This window comes from Pongo pygmaeus, chromosome 19 (assembly GCF_028885625.2).
Source record: "Pongo pygmaeus isolate AG05252 chromosome 19, NHGRI_mPonPyg2-v2.0_pri, whole genome shotgun sequence".
NCBI classification, from domain to species: Eukaryota; Metazoa; Chordata; class Mammalia; order Primates; family Hominidae; genus Pongo; species Pongo pygmaeus.
Window position 1 is genome coordinate 74,922,803 of NC_072392.2, and position 25,969 is coordinate 74,948,771.

Below are 25,969 nucleotides of genomic sequence, written 5' to 3' on the forward strand. Positions count from 1 at the left end.
CCCATCCTGCCTGAGCCATCTGGAAGCAGGAGGAGCTGCACCTACTTGTGGGGTCATTGTGAGGGTCAACTGGCAGGCACCCAAGTGCCCAGAGTGGCACCTGGCACACCGCAGGCCTTCAGTAACATCTGTATTACCTCCTGCTTCACATCTGCAGAATAACAGAACTTTCCAATGGCTAGCCGAACACTGCAGGAAGGGTGCTGGTGATTTCCTCTAAGGCTAAGACAATGCTGAACTGGCTCTTCAGGGTCGGCCCAATAATGCAAGACCACAGTGCACACATCACTTGTTTTACCTTGGCACAGTCTCCCTCAGGTCCCTGCTCTAAATTCCCCTTTTCAGGTCATCCACTTTAGTGGCCCCAACCCATAAGAGGAGAGGAAAGGAGAGCCTAAGGCATAGGGGGGCAGCCACACCCAAATGCATCCCCTCAGGGATCCCTAAAGAGGGGGCTCTCAGACAGGGTTGCCTCAACCCCACCGATCCCAAATGAATTTCAACTTTGATGGCTGAATCAGAATAAAGTCAAACCACTGTAGGCTAGAACATACCCTTTCAGCCCCACGCTGAACCAGACACAATCAGGCTGTGCTCGGATGGGGTCTCAGGCCAATTTGTGGTGGTTCTCAAACTGTGTTCCTAGAAGCATCGCATGTGCCCCCAGGGCCAAGAGGTCCAGGTTCTACCCCCACCCACATCCCCCGAATCAGAACAGCTTTTTTTTCATTTTAAAAATTTTCATCTGTTTCACACATTATATTTGTTTGAAGAACAACTTCCCATGTTTAAAAATTTTGAAAAAAATCCCTGGAACAGACAATCCCTAGAGCACTGACATGCTGTGGTCCAAGGTTCACCAGGAACAGTGCTTGTGCCCTGCCACATGGCGGGGTTCCTTCAAGCCTCTGGTGATGAAGGTGCTCAGGGAAAGGAGGACGGAGAGGGAGCATGGAAGGACCCAGCCACTGCTGGCCACCCTGGCCTCTGCTCTGTGTTCACGGGGGAGCGCACTCTGGGGAGGCGCCCCCTCCTCACCACGGCCTGCAGGCCAGGGTGGAGCCTGTGCCTTCAGGGGCCTTGCATCTCCAGCTGGACCCCCTGGCACAGGATGTGCTGCAGTAGCCCGTTGACCACATCCAGAGTCTCGTCCTTCTCCAGCACGATGTCATAGGAGTCCATGTAGCGCTCCCGCCGCTCCTCCACCTGCCCGGAACGAGAGGAAGAAGCCAGAGGGTCCCCAAATGCCCTGCCCTCCGTAGCTCACTCTCAAAGCCCCCGGGGCTGGGGAGGAGAGCATTTAAGCAGCAACTCCCAGCTCCCTTTTGAGAGCCAAAGGAGTTCAAGGTTACCGGACCTATCCTTTGGAGACAGACGAGGGATGGGCATAGGCTATCACAATTAACCCTTGGGTCAATACCAAAGGACAGTAACAAGGAATAAAAACAAAAAACCAGATGTTGCCACTTTGGGAGGCTGAGGCAGAAGGATCATCTGAGCCTGAGAGTTTGAGACCAACCCAGGCAACACGGCAAAACCCCATCTCTACAAAAATTGGCCGGGCATGGGGGTGGGTGCCTGTAGTCCCAGCTACTCGGGAGGCTGAGGCAGAATGGATCACTTGAGCCCAGGAAATTAAGGCTACAGTGAGCCAAGACTGAGCCACGACACTCCAGCCTAGGTGACAGAGTGAGGCCCTGTCTCAAAAAAAAAAAAAAAAAAAAAAAAAACCAAAACAGATGTTGCCTCTAATCCATCTGGACTGAATTTCTTTCTTTCTTTCTTTCTTTTTTGAGATAGGATCTCACTCTGCTGCGTAGGCTGAAGTGCAGTGGCATAATCTTGGCTCACTACAGCTTCGACCTCCTGGACTCAAGTGATCTTCCTGCCTCAGCCTCCTGAGTAACTAGAACTACAGGCATGCTAACCGCACCCAGCTAATTGTTGTTGTTGTTGAGACAGGGTCTCACTATGTTGCCCAGGCTGGTCTCAAACTCCTGGCCTCAAGTGATCCCCCTGCCCTGGCCTCCCAAAGTGGGGGGGTTACAGGCATGAGCCACCGCACCTGACCACGACCCACTTTTTTTTGAGACGGAGCCTTGCTCTGTCACCCAGACTGGAGTGCAGTGGTGCAATCTCAGCTCACTGCAACCTCTACCTCTGGGGTCAAGCGATTCTCCTGCCTCAGCCTCCCGAGTAGCTAGGACTACAGGCATGTGCCACCACACCTGGTTCATTTTGTATTTTTAGTAGAGACGGGGTTTCTCCATGTTGGTCAGGCTGGTCTCGAATTCCCGACCTCAGGTAATCCACCTGCCTCGGCTTCCCAAAGTGCTGGGATTACAGGCATGAGTCACCGCACCCAGCAGGACCCAGTTTTATATGGCTGAAGCAACCTGGTGGGCTCCAGCGCCTGCAGGCTGTGGGGAAGCACCCTGGCAGCTGCCTAGCTTCACCCCATATTTGGGCCCCTTTATGACAATGCTGCTTTCACCCCTGTCAGTCCCTGATCTCTTCTTATTTTTTTTCTCTAAATTATAAACCCATGTCCTCACTACCAACATCTCCCATCTCAATCATGCCTTCCAGTAGGATTTAGGACTGGTAATTAGCCCCACTGTTTCCTGAACTGTATCATCTTAGGCAAGTTACTTAACCACAGACCTCAGTTTCCTTATCTGTAAAATGAGGATAACAGTCACTACCTTAAGGAGTTATCATAAAAATCAAATGAATTAATATCCATGAAATGCTGAGAAGAGTGACAGTGCAGTGCACAATCAGTAAACTGAGGCTAGGATCTCATGCCCGGCCTGATCTTCTCTCTGAATGCCTGTCAGGTCATGTGGTAAGACAAAGCTGTAATCACTGGGTTTCTGTTTCCTATGAGATTATGTGCTCCAAGAGAATACAGCTTCCTTCTGTGTCCATAATACTTTACCTAGTGTCTAGCATACAGAAGGTGTTCAAAGGTGGCTGGGCGCAGTGGCTCACGCATGTAATCCCAGCACTTTGGGAGGCGAAGGTGGGCGAATCACTTGAGGTCAGGAGTTCAAGACCAGCCTGGCCAACATGGTGAAATCCCATTTCTAGTAAAAAATACAAAAATAAGCAGGCATGGTGGCGTGCACCTATAGTCTCAGCTACTCAGGAGGCTGAGGCAGAAGAATCACTTGAACCTGGGAGGTGGAAGTTGCAGTAAGCCAAGATCGCGCCACTGCACTCTAGCCTGGGCGACAGAGTGAGACTCTATCTCAAAAAAAAAAAAAAAAAAAAAAAAAAAGCTGGGTGCAGTGGCTCATGCCTGTAATCCCAGCACTTTGGGAGGTCGAGGCGGGCAGATCACGAGGTCAGCAGATCGAGACCATCCTGGCTAACACGGTGAAACCCCATCTCTACTAAAAATACAAAAAATTAGCCAGGAGTGGTGGCGGGCGCCTGTAGTCCCAGCTACTTGGGAGCCTGAGGCTCCCGTGAACCCGGGAGGCGGAGCTTGCAATAAGCCGAGATCACGGCACTGCACTCCAGCCTGGGCGACAGAGCGAGACTCCGTCTCAAAAAAATAAATAAATAAAATAAAAATAAAAATAAAAAAAGAATGTGTTCAAAGGTATTTTTAATGGGCATTCAAAGAGAAAAAAGCCATGAAGAGAAGCAGCTCTGGTCCTCTACCCACCTTGTCATTCAGGAAGCCAATCTTGAGAATGTTCTGCACACCAGGAACCCCATCGGCCATGGTGAGGTCCCCGATGGAGTCTCCCAGCAAGATGACATTGGTTTTGCCCTCAAGTTGCTGGAAGTAACCAGAGTTCTCACACACAGAGCTGTTCTTGTTGTATGTGTGTATGAGCTGGCCCTTAAATCCCTGGAGAAAGCCCTAAATAATGAAGACAAGAGACAGATGGAAGGGCTGCAGGGACCCATGTGGCACCAGCTCTCCACTGTCTCTGTCACAGAGAAAAGGGAATCCCAAAAGTGATAGATAATGCCAAAACTTCACTGTAGCCTAAACTAGGGCCCATGAGCCAGACTTGGCCTGCTTTTGTAAATAAAGTTGTATTGGGATACAGCCAAACTCATTTGTTTACATGATGCCTATGGCTGCTTTTTTGTGCTATAAAGGCAAATTTGGGCAGTTGCGACAGTGATGCCACAGCCCACAAAGCCTAAATATTGACGACAGGGCCTTTTACAGCATAAGTTTGTAACTCCTAGTTTAAATGAAAAGGAGCCATCCAATATTGCAGATCATCTGTTCTGGTGGATGCACGAAGCTGTGATATAAATGCCGCTCAGGTTACACGTGTGCTAATGCTCAGCTGCGGGCCACATCCTCACTGCAGGTCAACGTGATGAAAATTCCAACCATCAGTTTTATGGGGAAAAAAGTCAGAATGTGGATGAGTTGGAGCAGCCCACCTCTGGCTTGGGAAAAACAAATCAAAGCCCAAGCCCTTTAGGACCCAGAATGGCACATAATAATACGACAGTGACATGGGGCAGGGCAGGCCCATAAATTAGGTACCCCAGGGCAGAGAGTTGACTGTCAGGCAAACACCAAAGAGAGAGGATCCTTTGAAAGTTTTTTTGTTTTTGTTTTTTTCTGAAGACAGAGTCTTACTCTGTCGCCCAGGATGGAGTGCAGTGGTGTGATCTTGGCTCACTGCAACCTCTGCCTCCTGGGTTCAGGCGATTCTCCTGCCTCAGCCTCCCGAGTAGCTGGGATTACAGCCACACACCACCACGCCCGGCTTATTTCTGTATTTTTAGTAGAGATGGAGTTTCACCATGTTGGCCAGGCTGGTCTCGAACTCCTGACCTCAAGTGATCCACCCGCCTCGGCCTCCCAAAGTGCTGGGATTACAGGTCTGAGCCACCGCGCCTGGCCAAAAAGTAACCCATAAACAACTGCCTGAGGGTGAAGAAGCCAGTGTGGCTTTCCTCCCCTTCTTCCCCAGGTTAGGGTTCATGCAGAGTTAACTGCCCTGGCTGGTGGTCCCCACCCCTCGTCCTTTCCCAGCCCAAACAGGATTTGGCTCACATCTTCATTAAAATCCATGTAGTTAGACACGATGTGGATGTTGGGGTGGAACACTTTCATCTGTCTGATAATTTCTTCCAGGATATCACCAATGCCCGCAGAAAAGATGAAAAGGGGAATGTTGTTATGGTAGAGTGTGTTGAAGAAGGTCTTGTATCCCTCCCTGAAAAGAGATCGAGAAATTCTGAAATGGCACTGCCTCTACTGCTGTTCTTTGTTTCATATTTGGGTTATTTCTTTTTTGGGTTTTTTGTGAGACAGGGTCTTGCTCTGTTGCCCAGGCTGGAGTGCAGTGGCACAATCACAGTTCACTGCGACCTCAACCTCCCGGGTTCAAGTGATCCACCCACTTCAACCTCCCAAGTAGCTGAGACCACAGGTGCACGCCACCACACCTAGCTAATTTTTTTATGTTTTTTTTTTTTTTTTTTTTTGGAGATGGCGTCTTGCTCTGTCGCCCAGGCTAGAGTGCAGTGGCATGATCTCGGCTCACTGCAAGCTCCACCTCCCAGGTTCACGCCATTCTCCTGCCTCAGCCTCCGGAGTAGCTAGGACTACAGCCGCTGCCACCGCGCCTGGCTAATTTTTTGTATTTTTAGTAGAGACAGGGTTTCACTGTGTTAGCCAGGATGGTCTCAATCTCCTGACCTTGTGATCTGCCCGCCTCGGCCTCCCAAAGTGCTGGGATTACAGGCGTGAGCCACCACGCCCGGCCTTATGTTTTGTAAAGATGGGGTTTTCATATGTTGCCCAGGCTGGTCGAACTCCTAGGCTCAAGCAACCCACCTACCCTGGCCTCCCAAAGTGCTGGGATTACAGGCATGAGGCGAGATCACGCCACTGCACTCCAGCCTGGGCAAGAGAACGAGACTCCATCTCAAAAAATAAATAAATAAAATAGAGCAGACGATATATTCAATAAACGGTTAAAGTGTGCTAATCCTAAGTGTTCAGCTCAGTTAATTTTGACATACGTATACACCCATGTAACTAACTAGCTTGAGGCTCCCTCGTGATCTCTCCCAGTCAATATCATCCCTCCCATTGATTAGCTTTGCCTGTCCATGAACTTCATATAAATAGACTCATACACAATGTACTCTTTTGTGCCTGGCTTATTTTGTTCAATATAATGCTATGTAGTTTATCTGTATTTTGCAGGTAATGAGTTTATTCTTTGTCACTGCTATGCAGCATTATTCCACCATACAAATATGCCACAGTTTATCTACCCAGCTTCTCCTTGATAGACAGCTGAGAGATTTCCAGATTTCAGCTGTTATGGATACAGCTGCCATGAATACCCTGCACATGTCTTATAGTGGCTACATGCCCTCATTCCTCTGGGGTACATACCTGGGAGAGATGCTGTTGTGGTGGAAGGTAGGCATATGTTTTCTGTTGCTGTCCATACAACCAGGAAGCTAACCTGGGCACCTTCACTAGGGTACACGCACTCCCACCCCAGCACTTACTGGGTCAGCACACGTCTCTACCGTCTTGACTTTTCAGGAGCTAGCCAATCTCCCCAATTAGGATGTACAACCCTTGAGGGCAGGCATCCATGTCACTCTTTCCTTTGTGAGGATTTCTTTCCTCCAGGAAAGAAATCTCCAGCAGAGATAGCTGTTCAGTGTAGGCCGCCAGTGATCAAGCATCCCAGCCTAGCCAACTCCCAGTCGCCATGAAGAACACCAGTCACCAGAGAGACCCCAAAAGTCTTTTATCATTGTGAAAAATGAGCTAGACTTGGCCGGGCACGGTGGCTCGCGCCTGTAATCCCAGCACTTTGGAAGGCCAAGGTGGGCGGATCACAAGGTCAAGAGATTGAGACCATCTGGCCAACATGGTGAAACACTGTCTCTACTAAAAATACAAAAATTAGCCGGGCGTGGTGGCGGGCACCTGTAATCCCAGCTACTCGGGAGGCTGAGGCAGGAGAATCGCTTGAACCCAGGAGGTGGAGGTTGCAGTGAGCCGAGATCGCGCCACTGCACTCCAGCCTGGCGACAGAGCGAGACTCCGTCTCGAGAAGAGAAAAGAAGAGAAGAGAAGAGAAGAGAAGAGAAGAGAAGAGAAGAGAAGGAGAGAGAAAGAAAGAAGAGCTAGACTTGGTTTGTTCTCGGAGATAGTGCTCTGGCCATTTTGTACTACATCCACTACCTGCTGAATGTTTCCTAGCAAGGGTAAGAAATGCTTTAGCTGTATCACATCAGTTGTTCATAGTGCCATGTCCCTTCCAGTCCTTTAAGCAACTAACTCCTCTCTACTCTTCCCCCGCCCCCTTTTTTTGAACAAAACAGTTCTAAATAGTCTGAGAGAAATGTTTTCCAGAGCTAGACGCTTACCTGAGCATTGCATTGGACTCTCTAACCACCTGGGCTATCTGAAACTTCTGAATCTTCTGCTGACATAGGAGATTGTGCGCTTTGGTCCACCTAGAAACAGACACCCCAGAAAAACCCAAATTCAAATCACTGAAGTAAATAACTCATCCTTTCCCTTTACAGAGCCAAGTACTCTCTGACAGCATTGCCGACAGAGGCCTCATCCTTACGTTGGCTGCCCTTAAAAGTAAGAGGGTGGCCGGGCACAGTGGTTCATGCCTATAATCTCAGCATTTTGGGAGGTCAAGGCGGGTGGATCACCTGAGATCAGGAGTTTGAGACCAGCCTGGCCAACATGGTGAAACCCCGTCTCTGCTAAAAATACAAAAATTAGCTGGGCATGGTGGTGCACGCCTGTAGTCCCAGCTACTCGGGAGGCTGAGGTTGGAGAATCACTTGAACCCAGGAGAGGGAGGTTGCAGTGAGCCAAGATCGGGCCACTGCACTCCAGCCTCGGTGACAGAGCGAGACTCCGTCTCAAAAAAAAAAAAAAAAAAGGAAGAGGATGAGAAAAGCAACCCAACAGAGACAAGTGCTGGGCAAGCTGACTGCTGAAGTCAGCATTTGGCATTCTTCTGAATCCCTTCCTCCGTGACCCCTCTATCTGGAGAACTGGGGCTCTGTCCAGTGATGACGGTTGCTGTGGTTTCAATGTGTTGGAAACTTGATCCCCAATGTGGATGTGTTGAGAGATGGGGCCTAATGGGAGGTGTCATGGGGGCACCGTCCTCATGAATGGATTAATGTCATTATCACAGATTCCTTATAAAAAGAACTCCTCTCTGTCTCTTTTTCTCTCCCCCACTCTCTTTGCCCTTCCACAGTGAGATAATGCAGCAAGAAGGCCCTCACCAAATGCCAGCCAGTCCTTCGATATTGGACTTCCCTGCTTCCAGAACTGTGTGCCAATAAATTGCTATTCATTATAAATTACCCAGTCTAGGCTGGGTGCAGTGGCTCATGCCTGTAACCCCAGGACTTTGGGAGGCCGAAGTGGGAGGATCGCTTGAGCTCAGGAGTTGAAAATAGCCTGGGTAACATGGTGAGACCCCATCTCTACAAAAAATAGAAAAAATGAGCTGGGCACGGTAGCACGTGCCTGTAGTACCAGCTACTTGAGAAGCTGAGGTGGGAGAATCTCTTCAGCCCAGGCGGTCGAGGCTGCAGGGAGCCACGATCATGCCACTGGACTCCAGCCTGGGCAACAGAGCAAGACCCTGTCTCAAAAAACAGAAAAAATATATAAATCACCTAGTCTGTTAATCTGTGACAGCAGCACAAAACAGACTAAGAGTCACTTCCGCAAAGCACTTAGCCCCCGACACCAAGCGTCTTTAACTTATTCCAAGGATTATCTGAGGGTCTCCACTCCAGCAGCAGCCACAAAAAGCCCTGGGTTCATCTGAAAAGTTTGTTCCAATAGCTGGACTAATAGCATTAAATTAAGCCCTCAGTGAAGTAAGGGAGCCTGTCATCTCATCAAGGGTCTGGAAAAATATGCCCCTCCCAGCCTACTCCATCTCAAGGGCCCAGAAGCTTTTCTCCACCACCATCACTCACCATTCCACCATATGAGGTAGCTTCTCCTTGACGGTCCGGTGTGGGTCGATCTCAATTGGGTAATAGTGGTGAAGGAGTGCTGTGAGCTGGGATATCCAAATGGGGAGAAAGGCCATTAGTCTATATCAAGTTCTTCCCAGCAACATCCTACAGCTTAGTATGAGAAAAAAGTCACCTAGAAGAGGCAACTTCATGGCCAGGGGCGGTAGCTCACACCTGCAATCCCAGTGCTTTAGGAGGCTGAGGCAGGTGGATCACTTGAGGTCAGGAGTTCGAGTCCAGCCTGGCCAACATGGCAAAACCCTGTCTCTACTAAAAAATACAAAAATTAGCGGGTGTAGTGGCATGCGCCTTTAATCCCAGCTACTCAGGAGGCTGAAGAATGAGAATCGCTTGAACCCGGGAGGCGAAGGTTGCAGTGAGCCAAGACAAGATCACACCACTGCACTCCAGCCTGGGCCACAGAGTAAAACTGTGTCTCATATAAAAAGAAGACGCAACTTCATCTAAGAGAGTGTTACATGAAATTTTCTTCAAGCTTTCCTTTGGGGACATGTCATTTATAAGACCTAAGTTTCTCTTATTATCTTCCAACATAATCGCTCAATACACTCACATTTTTACCTGTTTGGTGAAGTCCAGGGAGCACCTGGATCCACACAGCTGGTCATTCCTTTGCACTGACCCTGAGAGTGAGGTCTAAAAGTCAGCAATATGAGATTACTATCAGAGAAGAAAGGTACTAAGATTTTTTTGCTGTTATTAATTAGCTCAATTGTCAGAGCTTAACCAGTAAGAACTTACTTAATGCTGTGTCTCCCAGAATGTGGTCCACTTTCTCAGGTGATAGGTAAGATAACTTTAGGGAATTCATGGAGAAGCACTTTTCAACTCAGAAGTTTTGCATTCATTTTCATATACAATTTTTTTTTTTTTTTTGAGACGAAGTCTCACTCTGTTGCCCAGGCTGGAGTGCAGTGGTACAATCTTGGCTCACTGCAACCTCCGCCTCCCGGGTTCGAGCAATTCTTCTGCCTCAGCCTCCCGAGTAGCTGGGATTACAGGCATGTACCACTACACCCAGCTAATTTTTTGTATTTTTAGTAGAGACAGGGTTTTGCCATGTTGCCCAGGCTGGTCTCGATCTCCTGACCTCAACCGATCTGCCCGCCTCGGCCTCCCAGAAATGCTGGGATTACAGGCGTGAATCACCACACCTGGCCTATTTCTTTATAAGTTAATTACAACTTTTAAAAGCAGGCCAATTTAGAGAAAGATTTAGTAAAGGTGATATACAGATATGGCAAAAAAAAATGAAATATAACTAGAAGACTGTACTTTGGGACACAGCATGTTGGTGGACGATTCTGTCAAAAGTGTCAATATCACGTGAATGCACAGCGTCTACGTGTGTTTCCTCTAAGGTTTCCTCCTATGTGCCAAGACTTTGACACTTTAAAGGGGCTGTTCCAGGGATCATGGGTCACACAGAGCCAGTCCGTAAGAGTGCCTAGTAAAAATGAGAATTGACCAAGTAAAGAATTTTAATACATGCATGATTCTTAGGAACATTACAAGATCAAATGGAATCCCTGTCCATCTGTTCAAAAGAAGATTAAATGCAAAGATGACATAGTAACAAAGGCAGAAAACTTCTGAAATGTATTAAGATTCTCAATGTGTGTGTTTTTTTGGAGTGAGAACATTTCTCTAAAAATCAGGCCAGGCGAGATGGCTCACGCCTGTAATCCCAGCACTTTGGGAGGCCAAGGTGGGAGGATCACCTGAGGTTGGGAGTTCGAGATCAGCCTGACCAACATGGAGAAACCTCGTCTCTACTAAAAATACAAAAATTAGCCGGGCGTGGTGATGCATGCTGGTAATCCCAGCTACTCGAGAGGCTGAGGCATGAGAATTGCTTGAACCCAGGTTGCAGTGAGCTGAGATTATGCCACTCCAGCCTGGGCAATAGAGCAAGACTCTGTCTCAAAAAAAAAAAAATATACACACACACACACTAGAACCCAACAGAAGAATATACATTTTCTTTTAAAAAGGCCAGGTGTGGTAGCTCATGCCTATAAGCCCAGCACTTTGGGGAGGCTGAGGCAGGAGGATTGCTTGAGCTCAGGAGTTCAAGACCAACCTAGGCAACATAGTGAGACCCCATCTCTACAAAAAATTTTTTTAATTAGCTAGGTGTAATGTCACATGCCTGTCGTTCCAGCTACTCAGTAGGGCTGAGGCAGGAGGATTGCTTGAGCCTAGGAGGTCAAGGCAGCAGTGAGCAATGATCAAGGAACTGCACTACAGCCTGGGTGATAGAGTGAGACCCTGTCTCAAAACAAACAAACAAACAAGCTCTGCCATTTGGCTGTATGACCCTGGGTAAGTTGCTGAACCTCCAGAATGTTCAAATCTCTTGTAAGCTCTATAGCCAACAGTAAGTATAATGTCCAGTTCCAACCATTAATCATCATATGTCCTGGCCAGTAAGGAAAAGCTGTCTTAATGTATTAAAACTAGACCCTCCTTAGCAAAACAACAAGTTTTTAAAAATTAATTTTCTAAGGTCTCTATACTGGAATCTTTGGTTCCAATCAGGAACCATTTGAAGTAGCAAATGACAACCATTTCTGTGCAAAGGACGGGAGCAACCCACCTCTTTCCGACACTCCTCACTGATGATCTTGCTATTATCCAGAATATCTGGAAAAAGAGAAAACTCCTTTTACTTGTCCCTTAGAACCCATCGTCTTATCAAGCTCAACAAGGGAAGCTAAAATGTGACTTACTGTAAGAAGAAGGGCATCGCTTTCCATTATATGCAAACCTGCTCAAGGTCATGTCAAAATCAGAAATCACCTATAAAGCAAAAGAGAGATGATGCCTAAATAGGCACCGGAATTCTAGTGTGGCCCTGCCTCAGCCTGGGGGATGATTATGGAAATCAATACAGCTCAGTGGCCAGGATGTAGGCAAAGCCCTAGGGGAGTTACCGAGTGACACAGAGGGATAGAGGGGAAGTGATCCTAATTAGTACCCGTTAACCCTGAGGAAAACGCAGTCTCCTAGTGTAGGGGCGAGCGCGAATATTCAGGACCTCTCTGACTCCTTCAATATCAGGTCCTTCCTAAGAGATCTCTACCATTACGGCCCATCTGGACATCTTCAACTTACTGGGGAGCCGCTGGCTTGGGGAGGATAAGGGCCTAGGTACTGGTGTGGGCGCCTTCTGTCCAATTAGGGGAAGCAGCATGACCATATTGAGAAATCTGAAATCTGGGTTTTAGGACAGGCGAACCAACCCGCTCTCCTTCAAGCTCCCGGCCATTTCTTGGGGCAGAGAGCTAGGAGGGGTCCGCGGCAGAGCAAAGCGGGAAGGCCCAATGGGCAGGAAGCCTCTCCAGCCGCCCCCAGCCCGGCCGGCCCCCGCACGCCCCAGAGGTACCTGTAACCGATCTCCGCCGCCCTTGCGGAGGGCGCCCACGATCTCCTGCACCCGCCCAGGCTGCCGCATCAGGACTGTGGCCTTCATCAGGGTGCTCACCTGTCCCGAGACCCGAGAGAACCACTGACCCCTGCGCCGCGCTGGGCCCGAGGGGAGCACGGGGCTCGCTCGGGCGCGCGTGTGAGGCGGGGCCCGGGTGCGCGAGGGGGCGGCTACTGGCCTGGGTGGAGCGGCGGTGCCTCGGTGACCCGCTGGGGGGCTCGAAGCGCCCCGGGGGTCGGAGTCCGGGCCCGCCCCACTCCGGACGCTTCTCCCTCCTCACCTCCTCTGCCATCCCGTTCGAGGCCCGGTCGGCGGCTCGGGGGACAACGACAGCCCCCGCGACCGCACTGCGCAGGCGTCGCCTCCCGCCTAGAGCCCGGGCGCGGGTGGTGGGGCCGGAGGCGGGGCGTTGGTGGGGAAGGGGGCGGAGAGTGGGCGGGGCCGAGAATCGAGTGGTCCCGGAGATGGCCGCGATCCGGGTGGGCTTGCCGGGTGCGCTAGGCAAACTGGAGGAGGGTTCTATTTATTATGAAGAGCAGGGTGAAGGTCCCAAGGTGTTGGGGTTACGTGGGTAGGTAGGGTTCTGCCACTTTTTGTGGAGGAAAAGCCTTGCCAAGCGTGGTCATTTCCAGGCTGAAAGTTTATGTGACAAAAACATGACTGGGGCTGGGTGCGGTGGCTCATGCCTGTAATCCCAGGACTTTGGGAAGCCGAGGCAGGAGGATCGCTTGAGCCGAAGAGTTCAGCCTGGGCAACATGACGAAACCCTGTCTCTACAAAAAATACAAAAATTAGCCGGGCATGGTGACACGCACCTGTAGTCCCAGCTACTCGGGAGGCTGAGGCAGGAGGATCACTTGAGCCCGGGAGGTCCAGGCTCCAGTGGGCCGAGATCACACCACTGCACTCCAGCCTGGGTGACAGATAACACCATGTCTCAAGAAACAAAAACAGAAAAACCACACGGCTGGATGGGAGGAGAGATAAAGGAGCCATAAACTGAATTCTGTTAATCACCCAGAAGGGGCTCTGTTAACTAGGCCATTCCTTATTCCAGAAGAAACTGAGTGACTAACCTATCCAGGGGGCTGGGAGACCCGGGACAGCTTTCTGAAATGTAATCAGCGTTGGCTGGGCACAGTGCGGAGCACCTGTAATCCCAGCTATTCAGGAGGCTGAGGTGGGAGGATCACTTGAGCCCAGGAAGTCGAGGCTGTAGTGAGTTATGATCACCCCACTGCACTCCAGCCTGGGTGACAGAGCGAGACCCGTCCCTAGGAAAAGAAAGATTTTTTTTTTTTTTTTTTTTTTTTTTTTTTTGAGATGGAGTCTCACTCTGTCACCAGGCTGGAGCGCAGTGGTGCGATCTCGGCTCACTGCAACCTCCATCTCCCGGGTTCAAGCAATTCTCCTGCCTCAGCCTCCCAAGTAGCTGGGACTACAGGCATGTGCCACCATGCCCAGCTAATTTTTGTATTTTTAATAGAGACGAGGTTTCACCATGTTGGCCAGGACGGCCTTGATCTCTTGACCTCGTGATCCGCCCACCTCGTGCTGGGATTACAGGTGTGAGCCACCGGGCCCGGCCTAAGAAAGAAATTTAATCAGCTTTACTTCTCCCTTCAGCCTCAACTGACTTGGATTTCCTTGAGTTCGGTGTCTAGGGAGCCAAGTGTTGGGCTGTGGAAGGTAGATGGATGCTCCAGGGATAGAGACCTGTATCAGGTGGGTAACAGGAGCTGGAATCAATAAACACTCAGATGGTGCTAGTGGTCATGGTTCTGTTCTGGGTTCGAGGTCACAGAAGGAGGTGTGAGGTGGTTTTCAGCCTAAGTGGGGTGGTAAGGAGGGGAGAAGGAAGAGGACAAGTCCAGGAGGCAGTTCCAGAACCTGAGAGCACAATCCTGCGTGATCTCACTGCAGGGCCAGGATTCTGGAACATGGGTTGCCTGATAGACCCTATACGAAAGATGTAGTAGGGAAAAGCAGCGACAGCTGGCTAAAGGGGCCCCCCACAACCCTCCCCGACACCCTAGGAAAGCAGCCTCTCTCCGCTGTCCCAGGGTGCCATGGATATGGAGAGCGCGGCGGCCTCCACAGGTTTCCACCAGCCTCACATGGAGAGGAAGATGAGTGCGATGGCCTGTGAGATCTTCAACGAGCTTAGACTAGAGGGCAAGCTCTGCGACGTGGTCATCAAGGTCAATGGCTTTGAGTTCAGTGCCCATAAGAACATCCTCTGTAGCTGCAGTTCCTACTTTAGGTATAACAGGGTTGCCAAATTAAGCCAAAGGGGTAATTGGGCTCATTTTGAGACACTTCGATCCATTTTCTGGTTCCCACCCCACCACCTTAACTTTAGGGACACTGTCAAAGCTCTGGGCTCCTTAAAAATTAAAAAAAAAAAAATTTAGAGATAAGCTCTCATTCTTTCACCCAGGTTGGAGTGTAGTGATGCAATCATAGCTCACTGCAGCCTTGAACTGCTGGGCTCAAACAATTCACCTACTCCAGCCTCCCAAGTAGCTAGGTCTACAGGCACATGCCGCTACGTCTGGCTACTTTTGAAATGTTCTATAGAGAGGGAGTCTGGCTATGTTGTCCAGGCTGGTCTTGAACTCCTGGCCCAAAGCGATCCTCCTGCCTCAGTCTCCCAAAGTGCTGGGATTACCACTGTGCCTGGTCAACTCTGGTCCAGGCAGGAGCTCCTGCCTGACTCCTTTGCCTTCTGAAGAGGCATGACTAGGGTCAGGGCCTTTTTTCTCTTTTCTTTGTTTTGTTTTTTTTTTTCCTTTTGCTCTTGAGAGATCTGATTTTTGTCTTTTTTTTTTTTTTTTTTTTTGAGATGAGTCTCACTCTGTTACCCAGGCTGGAGTGCAATGGTGCCATCTCGGCTCACTGCAACCTCTGCCTCCCCAGTTCAATCCATTCTCCCACCTCAGCCTCTCGAGTAGCTGGGATTACAGGCACCTGACACCACACCCGGCTAATTTTTGTATTTTTAGTAGAGACAGGGTTTTGCCATGTCGCTCAGGCTGGTCTCAAACTCCTGACCTCAGGTGATCTGCCCGTCTTGACCTCCCAAAGTGCTAGGATTACAGGCATTAGCCGCCGCGCCTGGCAAGATATGATTTTTCTTTTTTTAAGATGGAGTCTCGCTTTGTCCCCCAGGCTGGAATGCAGTGGCGTGATCTCAGCTCACTGCAACCTCTGCCTCCCAGGCTCAAGCAATTCTTCTGCCTCAGCCTCCCGAGTAGCTGGAATTACAGGCTCCCGCCACCATGCCCAGCTAATTTTTGTGTTTTTAGTAGAGACGGGGTTTCACCACGTTGGTCAGGTTTCACCACGTTGGTCAGTCTGGTCTCGAACACCTGACTTCGTGATCCACCCGCCTTGGCCTCCCAAAGTGCTGGGATTACAGGCGCAAGCCACTGCACCCAGCCTTTAAGATCTGATTTTTCAACTGGATTTCAACCAATTATTGGTGGGCCAGGTGCTTTCATCTTTGATTCTCACCCAAACCAACCTTTGGGAAGGTTGGACATCCCTACTGGATTTCAGATGACAATGCCACTTCAGGGAACCCCCTGTACCCCATCCCAATAGAGACCATTTCAAACAGGGTGAAATTAACAAGGATTAAGGGGATGGGAAGGGGGATGAGGGGGAAATACCCGGGAAATATCAGAAGAAAAAGAGAGTTTGGGCTAAAACCACTGTAACCCAGGAGGTAGAAGGGCTATTTTGTTCATGAGCTGAAAATGTTTGAGTAATCAATTCCAATGAAGATATGATCAATGTGTCCTACCTGTTGCTAAAACTTCTCATTCAGATAGACCACAGAGCAGAGTCCACAATTTATTTTTTATTTTTATTTTTTTGAGATGGAGTCTTGCTCTGTCACCCAGGCTAGAGTGCAGTGGCACAATCTCAGCTCACTGCAACCTCCACCTCTCGGGTTCAAGCGATTCTCCTGCCTCAGCCTCCTGAATATCTGGGATTACAGCTGTGTGCCACCACGTCTGGCTAATTTTTCTTTTTTTTTTTTTTTTGAGATGGAGTTTTGTTCTTGTCACCCAGGCTGGAGTACAATGGCGCAATCTCTGCTCACTGCAACCTCCGCCTCCCAAGTTCAAGCAATTCTCCTGCCTCAGCCTCCCGAGTAGCTGGGGAGGCTACTCGGGAGCAGGTGCCTGCCACCACGCCTAGCTAATTTTTTTGTATTTATAGTAGAGACGGGGTTCACCATGTTGGCCAGGCTGGTCTTGAACTCCTGACTTCAGGTGATCTGCCTGCCTCAGCCTCCCAGAGTGCTGGGATTACAGGCGTGAGCCAACGCGCTCAGCTGAGTCCAGAAATAGACCAAATAGTAATTGTTTTAGGTTTTTGCAGGCCACACAGTCTGTTGCAACTACTCAACTCTGTTTTTATACCACAAAAGCAGCCACAGACAATACTAAATGAATGGGTGTGGCTGTGTTCCAATAAGATTATTTATGGACACTGAAATTTAAATGTATTATAATTTGCAGGTGTCACAGAATATTCTTTTGATTTTTTCCCCCAACCAGCCGGGCGCAGTGGCTCATGCCTGGAATCCCAACAATTTGGGAGGCTGAGGTGGGTGGATCATGAGGTCAGGAATTCAAGACCAGCCTGGCCAAGATGGTGAAATCCCATCTCTACTAAAAATACAAAAAGCCGGGCATGGTGGTGGGCGCCTATAATCCCAGCTACTCGGGAGGCTGAGGCAGAGAATTGCTTGAACCTGGGAGGCAGAGGTTGCACTGAGCCAAGATCAAGCCACTGCACTCCAGCCTGCGTGACAGAGCGAGACTCCACCTCAAAAAAAAAAAAAAAAAAAAGATTTTTTCCTCCAGCCATTTAAAATGTAAAAATCATTCTTAATTTGTGGGCAGCATGAAAACAAGAGGTGGGCCAAATTTGGACAGAGTCTATAGGTTTGTAGACCCCTGCTCTAGAGGAAGAATTTGATTTCTAAGACCACATTTCCTTAAACCTCTTAGAAAAAGGAAGCAAAGTCTGGGCACGGTGGCTCACCCGTGTAATCCCAGCACTTTGGGAGGCCGAGGCGGGCAGATCACCTGAGGTCAGGAGTGCGAGACAAGCCTGACCAATATGATGAAACCAGCCTGGCCAACATGGTGAAATTGTATCTCTACTAAAAAACACAAAAATCAGTTGAGCGTGGTGGCACATGCGTATAATCCCAGCTACTCAAGAGACTGAGGCAGGAAAATTGCTTGCACTCAGGAGTTGGATGCTGCAGTGAGCCAAGATCGTGCCATTGCACTCTACCCTGGGTGACAGAGCAAGACCCTGTTTCAAAAAAAAAAAAAAAAAAGAAAAGAAAAAAAGAAAAGAAAACAATGAATAAAAAGAGAAGCATTCCTGTTCTCATGAAGTTTACCCTCTGGATGGGGAAATAGGCATTAAATGAGTAAAATGCATATCAAATCATCGTAAATGCCTGGGAAAATAAGAAAAGGAAGATAAAAAGCAGTAAGTGGCCATTTTATTTTTATTTTATTTTTATTTTTTGAGACAGAGTCTCGCTGTGTCCCCTAGGCTGGAGTGCAGTGGTGTGATCTTGGCTCTCACTGCAACCTCCACCTCCCAGGTTCAAGTGATTCTCAGCCTCCCAAGTAGCTGGTATTACAGACATGCACCACCATGCCTGGCTAATTTTTGTATTGTTTGTAGAGATGGGGTTTTGAGATGTTGGCCAGGCTGGGCTTGAATTCCTGGCCTCATATGATCTGCCTGCCTCGGTCTTCCAAAGTGCTGGAATTACAGGTGTGAGCCAGTGCACCCTGCCCCATTGTTAGGATTGTTGGAGAAGGTCTTGCTGACACAGTAACATTTGAACAAAGACTTCAAGGGGATGAAGGAGGAAGAAATATGCGAATGTGGGGGAGCCTTCCAGGCAGAGGGCACAGCAAGTACAAAGGACCAAAGGTGGAAGCAGCTCTGGTGTGCTTAAGGAACAGCAAGGAGGCTGATAGGGCTGGACACAGAGTGAAGGGAAGGTGGGAGAAGACAGGGTAAGAGAGGTATTAGTGGTCCAGACCTCAGAGGCCTAAGCATTCCCTGGGTAAGGACTTTGTATTTTACCCTGAGCAAGAAGGGAATTCAGTGGAAGATTTCAAGTAGAAAAGAAACATAAACTCATAAGAATCACCCTGGCTGCTGGGATAAGACTACATAAACTAGGCTGGAGGCAGTGGCTCACACCTGTAATCCCAGCACTTTGGGAGGCTGAGGCGGGAGCATCACTTGAGCCCAGGAGTTCGAGACCAGCCTGGGCAATATAGGGAGACCCCCCCGCCCCACCCCAATCTCATATTTTATGTGAAAAAAAAATTTTTTTTTGAGATGGAGTCTCACTCTGTCACCAGGCTGGAATGTAGTGGCGTGATCTTGGCTCACTGCAACCTCTGCCTCTAGGTTTAAGCGATTCTCCTGCCTCAGCCTCCCAAGTAGCTGGGACTACAGGCACGTGCCACCACACCCAGCTAATTTTTGTATTTTTAGTAGTGACGGGGTTTCACCACGTTGGCCAGGCTGGTCTTGAACTCCTAACCTCATGATCCACCCGCTTCGGCCTCCCAAAGTGCTGGGATTGTAGGCGTGAGCCACCATGCCTGGCCCAAGAGACCTGGGTCTTACTCTCAGTTCTAGCTCTTAATTTCTCCATCCACAAGGTAAGAGTGACCAAAGTCAGAGTTCTTGGAAAGGTGTTCTTCTTGTCCACTGTATATAGCACATGCCTGCACCCCACTTCCTCAGGCCATTTCCAATGTACTCACCTAACAGGAGAGAAATGTTTCCGTGGCTGCTAGTTTCTTTCTTTTTTCCAGAGCTTTGTTTACAAGTGGCTGGAACAACACTGAAAAGAAGGTATACAACATCCCTGGCATTTCTCCCGACATGATGAAGCTAATCATTGAGTATGCATACACCCGGACCGTGCCTATCACACCAGACAATGTGGAGAAACTGCTTGCTGCTGCAGACCAGTTTAACATCATGGGTATCGTCAGGGGTTGCTGCGAGTTCCTCAAGTCAGAGCTGTGCTTGGATAATTGTATTGGCATCTGTAAGTTCACGGACTACTACTACTGTCCTGAGCTGAGGCAGAAGGCCTACATGTTCATACTGCACAACTTCGAGGAGATGGTGAAAGTCTCGGCGGAATTTTTAGAGCTCTCGGTCACTGAACTTAAGGATGTTATCGAGAAAGATGAGCTCAATGTCAAACAGGAAGATGCTGTATTTGAGGCCATTTTAAAGTGGATTTCTCATGACCCCCAAAATAGAAAGCAGCACATTTCAATTTTGCTTCCTAAGGTCAGTGTTCACTCTTGATTCATTTATCACAGAGAGATTGTCCTAAAAGCAAAATTCAGACATATGACACATCCCAAGGCTGTATTTACATGTCCTTAGATAGAAGGCATCTACTATTCTCTGGAATTTTGCAACTGTCCTTTCCCTTGGCATTACTAGTTCTTTTTACCTAAGTTATATTCTTTGACCAAAATCCTTCCTGGTGGTGGGGGAAGAAGAGAGCCTTCAAAATAATTCTAGGTGGGGTGTGGTGGCTCACTTTGGGAGGTCGAGGTGGGAGAATCACTTGAGCCCAGAGTTTGAGGCCAGCCTGGGCAACATAGGTTATAAAATTTAAAAATTATAAAATTTGGCCAGGTGCAGTGGCTCACGCCTGTAATCCCAGCACTTTGGCCGAGGTGAGTGGATCACCTGAGGTCAGGAGTTCGAGACCAGCCTGGCCAACATGGTGAAACCCCATCTCTGCTAAAAATACAAAAATTAGCTGGGCATGGTGGTGGGTGCCTGTAATCCCAGCTACTCAAGAGGCTGAGGCAGGAGAATCGCTTGAACCTGGGAGGCGGAGGTTGCAGTGAGCTGAGATCATGCCACTGCACTCAAGCCTGGGTGACAGAACAAGACTCCATCTCAAAAAAAAAGAAAAAAAATTATAAAATTTAAAAATTCACCAGGCTTGGTGGTGCATGCCTGCAGTTCCAGCTACTGGGTGGGAGGCTGAAATGGGAGGACTGCTTGAGCCTCGGAGGTCAAGGCTGCAGTGTGCTGTGATCACCTCACTGCAATCCAGCCTGGGCAATAGAGCAAGACCCTGTCTAAAAAAAAAAAAAAAATTCTAAAGGGCTGAAATTCCTTTCAGCTTTTTTCCTTTCTATGAATTTCTCCATACCCAAGATAGAAGTTGAATTAGAAATCATGGCTGGCACAGTGGCTCATGTCTTTAATCCTAGCACTTTGGGAGGCGGAGGCGGGTGGATCACCTGAGGTCAGGAGTTCAAGACCAGCCTGGCCAACATAGCAGAACACTGTCCCTACTGAAAATACAAAAATTAGCTGGGTATGGTGGTGCATGCCTGTAATCCCAGCTACTCGGGAAGCTGAGGCAGGAGAATAACTTGAACCTGGGAGGCGGAGGCTGCAGTGAGCCGAGATCGCACCACTACACTCCAGCTGGGCGACAGAGAGAGACTTGCTCTCAAATTAACAAAAAACAAAAAAAAACATAAGTATTGCACACAATTGTTGTCAGTTGGTGCTAATAAGCATTATTTTACATATACAGACATATTCAATTACTGAACAATTACCATGGTTTCTCCTGGTCTAATGGTACTGGCCATTGGCGAAGGAATGGGATTGCTTTCTGGCCACTTGAGGTGCCTTCTATCTAGCTCATTCTCAGCTTCCAAATGTATATACCACCTCCCCATAAATAATTAATAAATAAATAAATAAATAAATAAATAAATAATATATATATATTTATTTATTTATTTATTTTATTTATTTTTTTGGAGAAGGAGTCTCACTGTCGCCCAGGCTGGAGTGCAGTGATGCGATCTAGGCTCACTGCAACCACTGCCTCCCAGGTTCACGCCATTCTCCTGCCTCAGCCTCCCCAGTAGCTGGGACTACAGGCATCCACCACCATGCCCGGCTAACTTTTTGTAGTTTTAGTAGAGACGGGGTTTCACCGTGTTAGCCAGGATGGTCTTGATCTCCTGACCTCGTGATCTGTCTGCCTCGGCCTCCCAAAGTGCTGGGATTACTGGCGTGAGCCACTGTGCCTGGCTGACGACTATTTATTTATTTTGAGACAAGTCTCACTCTGTCACCGAGGCTGGAGTGCTGTGGTGTGATCACAGCTCAGTGCAACCTCTGCCTCCTGGGTTCAAGCAATTCTCATGCCTTAGCCTCCAGAGTAGCTGGGACTACAGGCACGTGGCACCATGCCTGGCTAATTTTTTTTGAGATGGAGTCGAGCTCTGTTGTCCAGGCTGGAGTGTGGTAGCGTGATCTTGGCTCACTGCAACCTCCACCTCCCCAGTTCAAGCGAGTCTCCTGCCTCAGCCTCCTGAGTAGCTGGGATTATAGGCACCTGCCACCACGCCCAGCTAATTTTTGTATTTTTAGTAGAGATGGGGGTTTCACCACGTTGGCCAGGCTGGTGTCAAATGCTGACCTCAAGTGATCTGCCCACCTCGGCCTCCCAAAGTGCTGGGATTACAGGCGTGAGCCACTGCACTCAGCCTGATTTTTGTATTTTTTTTTTTTTTTTGAGACGGAGTCTTGCTCTGTGGCCCAGGCTGGAGTGCAGTAGGGCAATCTCGGCTCACTGCAACCTCTGCCTCCCTGGCTCAAGCGATTCTTTTGCCTCAGCTTCCTGAGTAGTTGGGATTACAGGTGCGTGCCACCACGCTCAGCTAATTTTTGTATTTTTAGTAGAGATGGAGTTTTGCCATGTTGGCTAGCCTGGTCTAGAACTTCTGACCTCAGGTGATCCGCCCATCTCGGCCTCCCAAAGTGCTGGGATTACAGCCATGAGCCACCTCGCCTGGCCCCGATTTTTGTATTTTTAGTAGAGACAGGGTCTTGCTATGTTGCCAGGCTGGTCTCAAACTCCTGGCCTCAAGTGATCCGCCTGCCTCGGCCTCCCAAAGTGCTGGGATTACGGTGTGAGCCTCAAAATCGACTATTTAAAGTGTGACTTATACATTTCAAAAACAAACCAAAATATTTCCAGCAATTCAAAGGCAGATTGTAAAATGGGAGTTAAGGATGTGGGATTTCCTGGCACCCTCACGTCACCTGAATGACTTTCTGCGTTTGCTTCTTAGGTTCGCCTGGCCCTAATGCATGCTGAGTACTTCATGAACAATGTTAAGATGAATGACTATGTCAAAGACAGTGAGGAATGCAAACCAGTCATCATTAATGCCCTAAAGGCCATGTATGACCTCAACATGAATGGGCCCTCTAATTCTGATTTCACCAACCCACTCACCAGACCACGCTTGCCCTATGCCATCCTCTTTGCAATTGGTGGCTGGAGTGGTGGGAGCCCCACCAATGCCATTGAGGCATATGACGCTCGGGCAGACAGATGGGTGAATGTTACTTGTGAGGAAGAGAGTCCCCGTGCCTACCATGGGGCAGCCTATTTGAAAGGCTATGTGTATATCATTGGGGGGTTTGATAGTGTAGACTATTTCAATAGTGTTAAGCGTTTTGACCCAGTCAAGAAAACTTGGCATCAAGTGGCCCCGATGCACTCCAGACGTTGCTATGTCAGTGTGACTGTCCTCAGCAATTTTATTTATGCCATGGGAGGATTTGATGGCTATGTGCGTCTAAACACTGCTGAACGTTATGAGCCAGAGACCAATCAATGGACACTCATCGCCCCCATGCACGAACAGAGGAGTGATGCAAGCGCCACGACACTCTATGGGAAGGTAAAGGACCAAGGTGGGAGGGGAAGATGTGGATGCAAAGTACAAGCCCAGAAATGATACTCCTCTTTTTTGGGGTGGATGGAAGACGCAGTGGCAGTATTCACTTTGGAGTACTCATTCTTTCTTCAATTGACAAGGTGACTAGTTGCAACTGTCTTTTATTTTGCTTATTAAAAAGTAATGCAAGGCCGGGCGCAGTGGCTCAAGCCCGTAATCCCAGCACTTTGGGAGGCCGAGGCGAGCGGATCACTAGGTCAGGAGTTCGAGACCAGCCTGGCCAACATAGTGAAACCCTGTCTCTACTAAAAATACAAAAAATTAGCCAGGCCTGGTGGCGGGCGCCTGTAATCCCACCTACTGGGGAGGCTGAGGCAGGAGAATCGCTTGAACCCCGGAGGCAGAGGATTTCAGTGAGCCAAGATGGCGCCACTGCACTCCAGCCCGGGTGACAGTGCAAGACTCCATCTCAAAAGAAAAAAGAAAAAAAAAGTAATGCAGGCTGGGCTCGGTGGCTCACGCCTGTAATCCCAGCACTTTGGCAAGCTGAGGCGGGAGGATCACGAGGTCAGGAGATCGAGACCATCCTGGCTAACATGGTGAAACCCTGTCTCTACTAAAAATACAAAAAATTAGCCAGGTGTGGTGGCGGGCGCCTGTAGTCCCAGCTACTCAGGAGGCTGAGACGGAGAATCGCTTGAACCCGGGAGGCAGAGGCTGCAGTGGGCAGAGGTTGCAGTGCTCCAAGATTGCACCACTGCACTCCAGCCTGGATGACAGAGCAAGACTCCGTCTCAAAAAAAAAAAAAAAAAAAAAAAAAAGTAATGTGGCAGGGCCCAGTGTCTTGTGTTTGTAATCTCAGCACTTTGGGAGGCCAAGGTGGGCGGATCACTTGAGATCGAGTTTGAGACCAACCTGGCCAACATGGTGAAACCCGGTCTCTACTAAAAATACAAAAATTAGCCAGGCACAGTGGCGCACACCTGTAATTCCAGCTACTCAGGAGGTGGAGGTTGTAGTGAGCCGGGATAGCTCCACTGCACTCCAGCCCAGGCAACAGAGTGAGACTCCATCTCAAAAAATAAAAATAAATAGGCTGGGCACAGTGTATCATGCCTGTAATCCTAGCACTTTGGGAGGCTGAGTGGGGTGGATTGCCTTAACTCAGGAGTTCGAGACCAGCCTGGACAACATGGTGAAACCTCATCTCTACTAAAATACAAAAAATTAGCGGGGCGTGGCAGTGTGCACCTGTAGTCCCAGCTACTCCGGATGCTGAGGCAAGAGAATTGTTAGAACCTGGGAGGCGGAGTGAGCAGAGATGGCGCAACTGGACTCCAGCCTGGGTGACAGAGCAAGACTCTGTCTCTAAAAAATAAATAAAAAGCAATGCATGCACATATGAAAAAAAGAAATTCAGACTGTACAGACTGGAATTAAGTGCCCACTACCACCACACACATATCCTTTCTTTCTACTCCCTAGAGTGGGAATTTTAATAATCTTGGAACTCTTCACACAGGTCTACATATGTGGTGGGTTTAATGGAAACGAGTGCCTGTTTACAGCAGAAGTGTACAACACTGAAAGTAATCAGTGGACAGTCATAGCACCCATGAGAAGCAGGAGGAGTGGAATAGGCGTGATTGCTTATGGAGAACATGTATATGCAGTAAGTTTATCTAGTACTACAAAAAAAAAAAAAAAACACATTACCCCTAGATTTTGTATTAGTAAATGGGTTTATGCTACTATTGGTAAGTATTTGAAAAGCTTCTTTTTTTTTTTTTGAGATGGAGTCTCGCTTTGTTGCCCAGGTTGTACTGCAGTGGCAGGATCTCAGCTCACTGCAAGCTCTGCTTCCCGGGTTCATGCCATTCTCCTGCCTCAGCCTCCTGAGTAGCTGGGACTACAGGCACCCGCCACCATGCCCTGCTAATTTTTTGTATTTTTAGTAGAGACGGGGTTTCACTGTGTTAGCCCGGATAGTCTCGATCTCCCGACCTTGTGATCCACCTGCCTCGGACTCCCAGAGTGCTGGGATTACAGGCGTGAGCCACTGCACCCGGCTGAAAAGCTTTTTTTCATGGAAGATAATGGAAGAGGGAGTTATGAAATCACTGGTACCCCCAACAAGGGCTTCCTCAGTGAACAGAATCAATGGTTAGCAGTCAACTGTGTTTCTTTTGCTATCCACAGGTAGGTGGCTTTGATGGAGCTAATCGACTTAGGAGTGCCGAAGCCTACAGCCCTGTGGCTAACACTTGGCGCACAATCCCCACTATGTTTAATCCTCGTAGCAATTTTGGCATCGAGGTGGTGGACGACCTCTTGTTTGTGGTGGGTGGCTTTAATGGTTTTACCACCACCTTTAATGTTGAGTGCTATGATGAAAAGACCGATGAGTGGTATGATGCTCATGACATGAGTATATACCGCAGTGCTCTGAGCTGCTGTGTAGTACCAGGGCTGGCCAATGTTGAGGAATATGCAGCTAGACGGGACAACTTCCCAGGATTAGCACTGCGAGATGAAGTAAAATATTCTGCTTCGACAAGTACCCTACCTGTATGAGCCTCTTCATTTAGCTAATAAAAAGTCTAAGCAATAAGAATTAATTCTTTTTTTAAAAAATGCAGTGTTTAAACTTTGAAGAGTACTGGATAA

At 48.7% G+C, this 25,969-nt stretch overlaps 2 protein-coding genes across 16 annotated transcripts; one reads left to right on the forward strand and one right to left on the reverse strand.

Moving 5' to 3' along the window:
- Nucleotides 1-746: 746 nt before the first annotated feature.
- On the reverse strand, nucleotides 747-12,884 carry NT5C3B (5'-nucleotidase, cytosolic IIIB). 11 transcript variants are annotated; one of them, XM_054457547.2, is made up of 10 exons: nucleotides 12,762-12,884; nucleotides 12,440-12,538; nucleotides 11,784-11,853; nucleotides 11,651-11,697; nucleotides 9,613-9,687; nucleotides 8,989-9,074; nucleotides 7,390-7,479; nucleotides 5,042-5,204; nucleotides 3,677-3,877; nucleotides 747-1,206 (listed from the first exon to the last, which is right to left on the reverse strand). In XM_054457547.2, the coding sequence occupies exons 1-10, from the start codon at nucleotides 12,771-12,773 to the stop codon at nucleotides 1,072-1,074; spliced, it is 978 nt and encodes a 325-aa protein (XP_054313522.1). In that variant the 5' UTR covers nucleotides 12,774-12,884; the 3' UTR covers nucleotides 747-1,071. The 11 variants fall into 11 exon arrangements, with proteins under 11 accessions (XP_054313522.1, XP_063512701.1, XP_063512700.1 ...); XM_063656631.1 differs by lacking the exon at nucleotides 12,440-12,538 and adding an exon at nucleotides 8,528-8,645 and having other exon boundaries at nucleotides 12,762-12,832; XM_063656630.1 differs by lacking the exon at nucleotides 12,762-12,884 and adding an exon at nucleotides 8,528-8,645 and having other exon boundaries at nucleotides 12,440-12,551.
- KLHL10 (kelch like family member 10) lies at nucleotides 12,352-25,910 on the forward strand. 5 transcript variants are annotated; one of them, XM_063656629.1, is made up of 7 exons: nucleotides 12,352-12,435; nucleotides 14,108-14,206; nucleotides 14,545-14,744; nucleotides 19,363-19,852; nucleotides 22,687-23,304; nucleotides 24,825-24,974; nucleotides 25,502-25,910. In XM_063656629.1, exons 3-7 carry the CDS (start codon nucleotides 14,551-14,553, stop codon nucleotides 25,874-25,876), a joined length of 1,827 nt encoding a protein of 608 aa, XP_063512699.1. In that variant the 5' UTR covers nucleotides 12,352-12,435; nucleotides 14,108-14,206; nucleotides 14,545-14,550; the 3' UTR covers nucleotides 25,877-25,910. The 5 variants fall into 5 exon arrangements, with proteins under 5 accessions (XP_063512699.1, XP_054313518.1, XP_054313517.1 ...); XM_054457543.2 differs by lacking the exon at nucleotides 12,352-12,435 and adding an exon at nucleotides 12,859-12,973; XM_054457542.2 differs by lacking the exon at nucleotides 12,352-12,435 and adding an exon at nucleotides 12,905-12,960.
- The last annotated feature ends 59 nt before the right edge of the window (nucleotides 25,911-25,969 follow it).

Coding starts and splice junctions, on each gene's coding strand:
- NT5C3B (XM_054457547.2), bottom strand. Junction 9,075..9,612: donor CCCTGGACTTCACCAAACAG/GTAAAAATGTGA, acceptor TGGATATCCCAG/CTCACAGCACTCCTTCACCA. Junction 5,205..7,389: donor GAGTCCAATGCAATGCTCAG/GTAAGCGTCTAG, acceptor ATCTCTTTTCAG/GGAGGGATACAAGACCTTCT.
- KLHL10 (XM_054457542.2), top strand. Junction 14,207..14,544: donor GGGATAGAGACCTGTATCAG/GTGGGTAACAGG, acceptor CCGCTGTCCCAG/GGTGCCATGGATATGGAGAG. Junction 23,305..24,824: donor CCACGACACTCTATGGGAAG/GTAAAGGACCAA, acceptor CTCTTCACACAG/GTCTACATATGTGGTGGGTT.